At 42.5% G+C, this 11,216-nt stretch overlaps 1 protein-coding gene across 1 annotated transcript; it reads right to left on the reverse strand.

Moving 5' to 3' along the window:
- Window positions 1–58: 58 nt before the first annotated feature.
- Window positions 59–10,861, reverse strand: LOC146972256 (terminal nucleotidyltransferase 4A-like). Its single transcript, XM_085802283.1, has 12 exons — window positions 9,908–10,861; window positions 9,424–9,547; window positions 7,258–7,304; window positions 6,548–6,668; window positions 6,306–6,413; window positions 6,081–6,209; window positions 4,211–4,424; window positions 3,771–3,897; window positions 3,325–3,428; window positions 2,956–3,143; window positions 2,678–2,821; window positions 59–2,538 (listed from the first exon to the last, which is right to left on the reverse strand). The coding sequence occupies exons 1-12, from the start codon at window positions 10,663–10,665 to the stop codon at window positions 2,113–2,115; spliced, it is 2,490 nt and encodes an 829-aa protein (XP_085658409.1). The 5' UTR covers window positions 10,666–10,861; the 3' UTR covers window positions 59–2,112.
- Window positions 10,862–11,216: the final 355 nt, after the last annotated feature.

Genomic DNA, 11,216 nt, shown 5'->3' on the forward strand with positions numbered 1-11,216 from the left:
ATGCTGGACAACACAAGAGCAAGCATGACACAAACAAATTTACACAGTCAGCTAGAAATGGAGTTTTAAAATGTTTATTAAAAAAATAGAAAAACTTACATAAAAAACAAGGTAAACATCTATATGTCAGTCATTTACACATTACAACCCATCATCAATTACATAGATATGAGCTGGGGATTTGGGCACTGAAAACAAGGGGACAATGCTAAGAGTATCATGTTAAATCCATCAGTTTGGTACCCGAGGTGTTACAATAGCCAGTCTCTTGAAACGTATGACTTCAGAGTTTGGTTTTGTTATTGGCTCTACCAAAAAGTCTGTAATGGGGTGTATCAAGTATCAACCCAACCCATTCTCAACTCATGATATGGATGGCTGTGTAACATGTGTAGCTTTGAAACCTTGTTCCAGTAATAATTACTATAAATATGAAGAGGAAACCAAGGACCTCTTACACAACCGGTATGCAACTATCGCCTTTGAATTAAAAAAAAAAAAAGATGAGTCATGACACTGATGATAACAATTACTGACCGCAATAGGAGTCTGCTCCTTAAGTTTACACCTAGAAGCTGTATGTAAAAATAAAAGTAACCCTGACAGTGGTTGTAGAAACAAAGAAAGCTTCAGCTACATACAAGGAAAAGGGGCAAATTTGGTCATTTACCAAGGCAGTTAACCTGTTGCTTTAACAGAATCAAAGGAGATATAAGGCAGAAAACAAGCACTTTGCTGGTAATAAGTAGCACCAACTGTTATTGAAACCTATTTTTTGAAATGATACAAGTAAACACTGCTGAAGGCGCTTTCCCCCCGTAGTCTGTGATCTATCAATGGGAAATGCACCCAAATAAAAGTCAAACCACTGAGTATGAAAGTAGTATGTATGAAATGAAAACTAATGGTGAAAAAAAACCAAAAAACATTTGGACAGGCAGTTGGCAAAAGTTCAAGTGATCATATGTGATGGTAATTTAAAAAAAAAAGAAAATATTGGCATCATGGGATTTTTGGCACATTTATCATGTTGTTATACCATAGCTCCCCCTTGTGCTGGAAAGCTGTTCACACACAAACACATTCCTTCAAGGCCCTTAAATCCTTCTATTGCACAGATCAATGTAGTCTAGAGTCAAAAAAAAGCAAACCAATAGTGGGGAGAACCCCTAAAATAAAACTAAAATGTGAAATAAATTAAATAAAAGCAAGTCATTGCTGCATAGAAATGCAACAAACTTAAAATAAGGTGGCAATGTTTACAGTACAAAAACATAGTGCCATGTGAACAAACAAATCCCTCAGTGACAAAAACAAGAGAACAAAAGATAATGACCAACACACAAAAAAGAAACACTTAGTACATTCAAACAAGTCATCACAGTTTAAGCACTTGAGACAAGGTCCGTTTTGTGCCGTCACACCAAAAACATCAAGTCAGCATTGCGCTGCATAGGTAGGAGGGTAGTGCTTTGCTTCAGTCCAGAGTACAATTTGCAGATGATAGTCAAAGCTGTAAGAGCTCTGCATCAAGAGCGTGCTAATAGAGAGTTGCATTCAGAAGACCAAATGGAAAAAAAAAAAAAAAAAAAGGTCCACAACTTTGAGAGAGACCAGGTTTGACAAACTAGTTCAGTACTATGGCACATGATGTTCTGAGATGTTCAAGTCACATGGACACTTGGAAACACTTGACCAAACTCTTCAGCCGACCAGCTGCAGGTCCTGGCTGCAGGGGAAGTGACACTGGTGAGAAGAACTCAAGTCTGGGAATCAGGAATTCCTCATTCAACTCAAAGTCTGTGCTGGTGTACATCAAGTTAAGAGGAAGGGCTCCGACCGTCATCATCAGACCGATGTAACAAACTGACCACAGTCATCCTTCACCTGCAAGAGCCTCGTGGCATCACTTGGTGCTTGTACAGTGCTAGCAGAGATCGATCAATTGAATTCCAGTATGATGTTGGTGCGTTTTTGAGAGCCTCCAAGGAAATTATTATACCCCATATAATGAATAATTCACAGCATCTCAACTCAAAGACTCATCATGGTCTGAGTGAGGCCTTCACCACTAATACTAGTAATGTCAAAAATCCTTATGCCTTGAGTCTTTCATCTACTCTGGTTGAGAGCGGGAAGATTGTCTCTCTTCCTGCGTCGCCAGGTGCTGCGGTTGTACTGCTGCTGGTTCCTGAAACCTGGTGCTGTGTTGTGACCCTGTGGGACAAACTGCCGCTGGGGACTGAAGTTGCCTTGAGAGTGGTTCTGACCTCGGTTGTGCTTGAAGATAAATTTGTGCGGCTCGAGGGAGCCATGGCAATTGGATCTCATGGCGTACGTGTGGCTCTGCTGTCCTCCTATGTGAGGGTGGTGGAGCCGGTGGAGGGGGCTGGGGAGAGGGCTCGTGGAGTTGGTGTGCTGGGACATCTGTGCCACTTGTGATGCGTGGCTGTGCACGACACTGATCGAAGGTGGATTCTCATGGTAGAACTGGCAATCAGAGAGTGGGGGCATCGTCAGGTTGTCTGGGAGGGACATCTGCACCGGGGGACAAAATGAGAATATGCATAAATGTGTGATGTGATTTTTTTTTTGATCATTGAAAGACAAAATGTATCAAATGTCAAGTCTGTAATCTTCATGGTCATATCTGTTCTGACAAAGAAGACAAACCAACCCTGGGTGTGGTGTGAATGAAGCCTGCTGGATGTGCGGCCCTCAGGTCAGCAGCTAACCGGATTACCGGAGGGACTGAAGTTAGGGTTAGGTGCTGAAGATGGATTGTAGCATTACTGCTCTGGGTAATGCTGCTATCAGACTCCTAGAAAAAAAAGACACACAGATTAACCAAGTCAGGCAAGAAAAAGAAAGTTAAGTAACTTCATTTATGGACATGACCCACCAATTTACTGATTTAGTAAACGTTACAATGGTCAAAACATCTGATGGTCTTACTATGTCACTTCCAGAGGAGGAGGAGGAGAGCGAGCATGCCGACGATGACGATGAATGGTGCTGAGGGCTAGGAAGGAAGACTGGAGAAGGGGACGGGGAGTCGGCACTGAGGGGGGAGGAACTGTCTCTCTGATCCTCCACAGAAACCAGCGTCAGCCTGGTAAAGTCCTGCTCGCAGTTCTCTACATCTAAGGCCAAACAGAAGACTCCTGGTGAACAACACGTGTGCACTGGTTCAACAGTTTGTCAGAGGAGTATATTCATTACATAATTGACACTTAAGAATATGGAAACATTTCTGGAAGTAACAAAATTCCAGTCTAAATGTTACACAAAGTAAATGGAAATCTAACGTTGCCATAAAGTTACCGTGGTTCTCCTGCTTGGCGTACTGCTTCTCTCCCCACTTCTTGATTGTCCAGTCCCTGTAGGCCAACACCTCTGGGCTGACCTTGATAATGCGCCCTAAAGTACTGCAACACAGAGAAAAGGCACAGTCCATAACGCTGTCAAGATAAATGCACAACAGTACTAAAAAACTTGAATTACTCAAATCATAAAATAGTAAGTGTTTCTGTGGATTTGTGTCATAATTGCTGTGTGAATTTTTTAAGTAATGGCTAAAATGTGTGTTTGGAGGTCACTGTGACCTTGACCTTCAACCCCCAAAGTCGAATCAATTCATTCACAAGTTAAAGTGAACATTAATGCTGAATGTGAAGGGATTCCGTTGGAGTCTTTAGCAAATTCAAGAGTTTAGGGTTTAAAAAAACAAGCAGCCAGAAAAACAGAAAAGGTTTCATGAATAGTCCAACCTGTCATACTCTTTGTTGGGGTAAGCACGTGCAAGAGGAGAAACTCCATGACTCAGCACCATGTAGGCAAAGTCAAACACCTGCTTGACCTTCAGGACGCCATAGGAACTCCTGCCCACGTCGTTTCCTTTGGAAATTAATACATTTCAATCAGCAAATGTAAATCAGGATTTCATCTGAAAACTCACTCATGAGTAATACAGCAAACAACAACAAAGCAGTAAAGATGAAGAGACTGGAAGGCAAAAGAGAATCAGTTGGCTTGATTTTATATAGACACTCAATCCAACATATCTATAGTTGTGTTACAATCCATAGAATTGAAAAATTAAATTCAAAGACTGCTTAACAGGTAGTGTCACTCATTTTAACCAGTGCAGAAGAAGATAGGGCAGCATGTCAAGCGTCACTGAAATGCCTTCTAAAAATCCCAGTCTGACCTGGCTGAATTGGATCCTCTATGCAGAGCATTGATGGCCTGTTTCCGTTCCCCATGGCTTTGAGCATTTCTTCCTTGGACAGGTAGGCCCCTCCAGTCTTCACTCGGATGCCGGTTTTCATGTAGTTGAAATCGCGACCGTACAGTTCAAAGAACTCGATCAACAGGATTCCCAGGTTGATGTTGGCTCGCCGTGTGTCAATGCGAGGATGCAACTGATCAGCACAAGAGGAGAATTTATCATCATACAGACAATTCTGTGATGCAAGAAAGAGATACAACTTCTATTATAACTTCTACATTATACTTCTATTATTATAACTTATGTTGTAATATTTGTTTTTGCATTCATATATTTACAAAATGATACATTTCATCCTGCTAACAAACTCAACCCTTCCTATAACCATTTCAAATTCAAAGCCCTCTAGTGTTTCAGTGGAGAGGAACGCTTCATTTCCTAATGGGGCCTTTATCGAGACACACTTACAGCAGGGATGCAAACGGGTCAGGACCAAAAAAGAGAGGAATTGTCTGGCGTGGCGTGGCGTGGCGTGGCGTGGCGTTGGGGGGGGGGGGGGGGGGGGGGGGGGTGCTCACCATTAACAAATAATTACATTACAATATGGAAAAGTCAATTTCCAGTAGTTCAACCCCCCAACCAAGTATTGGGTGCATAAAGATGGACATAGTTTTCAGAAGGCCAACATTTCTATATTAAAAATGCTTTAAAAAAAAAAAATCCTTTGCAATGTTTAAATTTTGGAGATACTGAATTTTATGTCTTCACTGAATGTTAGTCATAATTATTACTATTAAAATAAACTGAATAAATAAAGACATGGGATGTTTCATTCAGTGTGTAATGGACATATAGGCCTATATAATGTGTTAGTTTCACTTTAATTGAACACATTCTACATCGCGGAGGCGACGTCTTTCCACTCAGGGCTTCCTTCACCTCTGAAACAGGGCAGAGCTCCGTGGGAAACACCTGCCTGACACAGCAACGTAGGGAACCGTGCATGTCCGCGGCGCACAGCTCCACAATGCACTCGCCATACACAGACATGCACGGGGGGAAAACGGCGTCGCCGTTGCACCGACTGCACGCGGATACGCGCCGCTTTAATGAGCGCGCATGTCGCGCGTCTACATTGGAGGTAGGCTGTTATCAATATAATCAGAGACAACCATGAATGAGTTCGCCTCAGTTTCACGTGATTGTCACTGTCAGCCTGTTAGAAAAACATTTTACTGACCCCAGCTGAGACGCTGAGACGCTGAGACACCCCCCCCTCAAAACAAAAACTCTTCGGATCTGAACGATTCACACAAGTCACCTAATTGGTCATGAAAAAAGCGAGTTTCGCTTTTCGGCGCGCTTTGCATCCCTGTTATAGGCATGTCATGTGCAATAACAGACAAGTTTAAAGGGACAATGAGGCAAAGTGGACCAGAAGGAAAGAATCAATTTGAATTTCAACGCAGTGCCATCACAGCACTTCCAGTAAGTGCCATCTAAAAGTAAAAGTCATCTTGCCATCATTTCCATTTAAATGTATTTTTAAGTCTAACTGGCATGGTATGACCAGTCATGTACCAGTGTGCACTCTTTATGACAGATACCAGGAAGTGTGTTTTTCCCCTTGTATCTGGGTGCTGGCCATACATCCATGGTGCTGGCCTTTATCATATATGTTGCCTATGCCTTTAGCCATTATTGGAGAGCACCTTGTTTTTAGATGGGGGGAAACTGATAAAATACAAACTTGTGTGCAGCGTCTTGTCTTCTAGTGCAGATTGAATCGTAAGGTAGTAGAAGGAGAATGTCTCGTGTCACAACTATAATCACGCATATGTATATGTACCTGCAAGAAGCTGATGGCCATTAGTATAAGGCTATATGAGCTGATGCCTCCAGTAAAGACTTCATTCAGATCCCTCTGGAGCAGGAACTGCTTCAAGACGAAGATCAGAGGTGGCAGAACAGTGTACTTCTACAAAACATACAAGACAAACGTTCAGAAACATATCAAAAAGAATAAAAAAAGGCAGCATTTGTGTTGAAAACATTTCATTTAAAAAAGGGTTACCTTTAGGTAGCTTTTAATGAACTGTGCTGCCTTCACAGCAGTTTCTACGTTGAAGCTGATGTCCACTTTCACATCTGTTTCATGGTCAGTAAGTTTGATGATTGGCACCTGGAGACAGGTCAGAAAAGTATTGAGGTGACTTAAAAAAAAAACTTTTGTTAAGCCACTGTTGAGAACTTCAGCCGGTTGTGAACATGACATTGTGGGCCAAAGACAAATAAGACACTCATGCTGGGACTTACTGTAGCTTTATCGAGGACCTTGATGGGATACTGGCCAGCCACGTTGTGTTTCTTCAGGGCTTGTTCCAGTTCCTGCAGTGGAGGATGGTCCCACTTTCCGAACACCACCAGGTCAATGTCACTAAGAAGAAAACCACAAAGCACTTTGCATTCAACCAAGTTTATTTCCCTGAGTATTCTGGCTCCACACACTGTGTAGCCAGGTGATACAAAACACACAACACAACATCAGAGCCTGGCTTTATGCTGCTAAACTAATTCAGGATTTTGGAAATGTGCACAACTCTGCTTTGTCCAGCCAGGCTCCATGCCACCGAGCCAAAGATGTGGGCGGAGAGGTTTTGCAAGCACAATGGGACAATCTGACAGATCACGACTTTTAGAAGAACCAGATACATGAAAAGAAATGTTAACTTCAACTACAGTGGATTTACTGTGTACCGTAGTTTTACAGAGTACATTGATAGAAAGAAGTTAAATTAGTTATAGTTAGTCCATCTTAAAAAAACCACATCCAGTTCAGAATTATTGTTGATCTTGGAATCGGGGGCCTTATTTCTCTACAACAAAGAACTCTGTATGTTACTCTGAATGTGATAAACCTAATGATGCGCTCCTATGTTCTTAAAACTTGCATGGCGTTGAAACATTTCAAAAGAAGCACATCTAAGACAAGGTTGTGCAAGACAGTTACAAACACTGACAGTTACCTTGTCGGTAGATAAAGTCCGGTGCTGAAGCTGCCAAATATCTCCACCTGCAGAGAATGAGAAAAATTTTAAATGCCTGATTCAGTTAGAGACACCTCATGGTGAACATCATCAGTTTGATTGCTTGTGTGTAAACCTGTTTGACCCTTGTGCACGTGTGTGTATGCAGGTTGGTTTGGACATGCCACAGGTTAAAAATATAATTTATTTACCCCCCCCCCCTCCCGTGCATATATTCTTTATTCAAGAACACGATAAGTCTGCAGGTGTAACGCCTGGTATGTTTTCTGCTGACAGAAAGATAAGACAAGTCGCCAAAACACACATTAGAATAAACTGTTCGTCATTTCACACTGGGGTTTTTATGAAGCTCTGGCTCACCTCATCCATGAATAGTGTATGTAAAGAGTAGGACAGGCCTTCTTGCCAGCTGCATGCCAATAGCACAAGTATGTGTTGCTAGGCTAACATTTTCATGTCAACCATAAATTGACTGTGTCTCATAGTTTGGACAATGCTGCAAGACTTAAATACAATACATTTTGGTATAAAGTCTTTCAAATTCTATGAAAAGTCTAAAGGCAGTTCAAAATATGACCCATTGGGTTCTGCAGAACTGGACGCTCCGATACTGAAGATTATTGCTATGTGATATGTTCATTTTCCTGTTGAACAGCCTCAGACCAAAGCCCACTACACAAATTAAACATTTTTATTTCAACAGCTTGGTAGACTGACACAAAATGGTCTTTAGAGGAATAGAAAAAGAAATCCTGTTCCCCATGAGGCCCAGTGGGACTTCTGTGAGCCAGGATTAGTTTACAATGTTTACAATAGTAACACATAAAAAACGCTATTTGTCATAAAGTAAACTAACATTTTCTTGGCAAAATAAAATGGAAAATACTTCACTGTGTTACTTTAAGAATCCAAGTTTCATGAATGATGATTATATGTAAACAAATGTGTTTGGATGTGAAATGAAAACTAGGCTGTTGACTGCCCACAACAACATGGCCGAATGAGATACGTAAAGCGCAGTAAACCTCCGGACGCAGTGGCTGCTGGGATGGCTATAAGACAGTAGCATTGATTTATACAGTATATAATAAGTCTGCAAAGTAATTCAGAAAAGTAATAAGCTAGAGTCAGTACAAGACATCAAATAACTGAATTAAGAGCCATGGTCATACAATGATAAAAACTGAGAATAAAAAAAAATCCTATATAAGAAATGTAAATTGAAAGTGAAAATATATAGAGTCCTGGATGGGGACCAAGTCTGCTCACTTGTGTATCGTCTTTCTACAATCCAGTTCATTAGGGGTTAACCCCCCCACCCCCCACCTTTCTCTTTAAAGCTGGTGCCTCTGCATACCTTTTGTAAAAGCACTGTTTGTCTGCAATGGACTTATACACCATGTTCTTTTGACAGTTAAGGCACTGATTTATCAAATACACCTGTAAAATTCAAAAGGAGTCCAATACAACAGCCCTGCAATAAGTCTTATTCTTTCTAAAGGTTGTAACACACGGTTTAAATACACTGTATGGTTTAGACAGATTGTCAGAGAGGAGGGAATTCATTCATAATCTTTCCAGGTCAGGTAGGTAAAATGGGAGAAAACGCCGTATTAAACACATCATACATCAACATAAAGCAGTCCTTTGCAACACTCATCGGTTACCTACTGTGTCGGATGGTTGAATCTTTACCTCACACGCAATATTATTAGCTTCATGAAGATAAACTAACAGGAAACTTAAGCATGCCCAGTGTCAAATGCGTCAGTAATTGCTTGATAACGTACCCGTTCAAAAAATATCTGAAACATCTAGTTGTCTGTTGCTTAGAGATAAAGACATTTGAGCTTGTGAAGTTAAGGGCCATGGTAGACAAACATTAACATCCAACTTGGGAAATGGTATGGATTTGACGCAGGAATGTTTAACGTCTGTAAAATGGCAGTGAAGAGGGCAAAGGATAGAGAACAGCATGACTTTGTCTCAATTTAAAAAAAAAAAATGAAATAAAAGAAAATCTAAATGGAGGTCACCGTCTTTATAAAACTACGTATGTGGGCCAGAGTGGAGTACAGCTCCTTTCTACGGCCTGAGTTACCTTTCGGAGTATCTGCACTGCCACATGACCATCCTACTACTCACCCGTGCTGTGGGCCACAAGTCCTTGATGACACTCTCTATTCTCTTCACCACATCTCTTCTCATCGCCTCCTCCTCCGGACGTGGTGACATGAAGTTGAAGAAGTCCATGATCTCTTCATGCAGACTGCACATTAAAACATGGGAAAACGAGACATGTTGGGATCATGGATTTATCCACAAGAGGGAAGACAAGGTGAGCACTGTGCTTGAGAATTCATGTGGAAAATTAGAAATTGTTACAGGGTATGGAGCTGCTAGGGCCTAATGAAGTCCACAGTATACAAAGCTATATGAAAAGCCATATTCAAATGCATCAAATGCATTAGTTAACATCTGCTTTTTTTTTCTAAGATACTTAGATTAGATATGCAGAAACCACAAACCAGGTTAAATTCTGTCAAGACCCCCATGGGGGCTACACAGACCTCACTTTGAGAAACCCTTTCATGACTAGTAGAAATTAAATCTTTCCACATGTCCTTACCCATTAATGCCCGGGCTGTACCGCCTGGTTTTCCACAGGCTGCAGGGAGAGTCTACATAGTGTCCATTGCAGCCGTAGGACAGGAGCGGGTTGATGCCGTGGAAAGTGTTGGCCCTGTTCAGATGCCTCCTGCGGCCGGATGAGTGCGACTGGTAGTGGTGGTGGTGGTGGTGCTTGTTCCCAAGCTGATTTTTCATCCCCGTGGGGGTGTGGCCGTTAGGTTGTTGCATGCTGCGACAGTGTTGCTGAACAGTGTGGAAAGGCGGAGGGGGGTATTGCTGTCTGAGGTTGTTCTCGTTCAACTCGTGCTCGCTGTAGTGTAAAAACCGGTGGGCCTCCTCCGACACGTTCAGGTTGTCGATCTGCAGAGAGGAGCCGCAGGGCGAGCAGCTCTCGGCCTCCGAGTCCAGCGACGAGGACGACGGCGACAACGAGCCCTTCCTCCGGACACTTCCCCTGTCTCCGCCGCCGTCTCGCTTCGGCAGTTTCCCAAACACAACCCCCGGCGGCGGCGGCGGCGGCGTCGGTGTCGGTGTCGGCATCGACGGCGGCGGCGGTGCTCCTACTACGTTTTTGCAATACTCGCCATTGGAGTCCGTGGCGTTTGAATTTTGCGCTGCAAAGTTGCGTTGGTGGTGAAGGTGGTTGTCGATGCCGGAGTTAGCTCCAAATCCCTGAGAGGTTTCCCAAATCTGCATCCACAGGGAATTGGCAGGTCCCTTCTGCTCCGGCTGGATCCAAGCGGTCCTGGGATCCATTGAACTCGAGTTCACCGAAAACCTCTTCGCAGTAAAAAATGGCGAGCAATTTTGGCAAATAAAACGCAGTGCACCGAAGGGAGCAAATGAATCCTACCGTTGCTGATTTACTTGTTATCCTCGAAATGCTTCATGTCCGGAAACTGGTTTAGGTTTTTCAGGCGGCTTGTCCAACTCCACTCCCCATGTAAGTCAGCCAATATGGCGCACCCAGCAGCACGGATCAGCGTCTACGCATGTCTGAGGGATTTAAATCTTTGAACACACCCCTCAGCGCCGAGTCACACACACACACAGGCCGGACAAACCGGAAGTTAAAATGTTTCTGTTTTAATTACTACTTACTAATTACTATCTCAAAGACAAAATACCAAAGAATTGTGTATTAAATATTGTATAATAATGCAAATTTCCCCCAGTGCGTCTCAACACTTGAAGTTCAATCGGACAGTCGCTTCAAATTTGATGTTTCAAACGTTATTTGGGCTTTTATTTTGAAGGCAAACCCTTAGAAACGATGGTTTGACCCCTTGACAGAGATCTGACAGTTG

This window comes from Trachurus japonicus, chromosome 16 (assembly GCF_045865225.1).
Source record: "Trachurus japonicus isolate A0001 chromosome 16, Traja_1.0".
In the NCBI taxonomy this organism is placed as follows: Eukaryota; Metazoa; Chordata; class Actinopteri; order Carangiformes; family Carangidae; genus Trachurus; species Trachurus japonicus.

Excerpts from the sequence above, each read along its gene's own strand:
- LOC146972256 (XM_085802283.1), bottom strand. The coding sequence starts at position 10,665 with ATGGATCCCAGGACCGCTTGGATCCAGCCGGAGCAGAAGGGACCTGCC. Across the intron at positions 9,548-9,907 it reads TACAGCCCGGGCATTAATGG|TCTGCATGAAGAGATCATGG; the intron begins GTAAGGACATGT and ends TTTAATGTGCAG. Across the intron at positions 6,210-6,305 it reads TCATTAAAAGCTACCTAAAG|AAGTACACTGTTCTGCCACC; the intron begins GTAACCCTTTTT and ends TATGTTTTGTAG.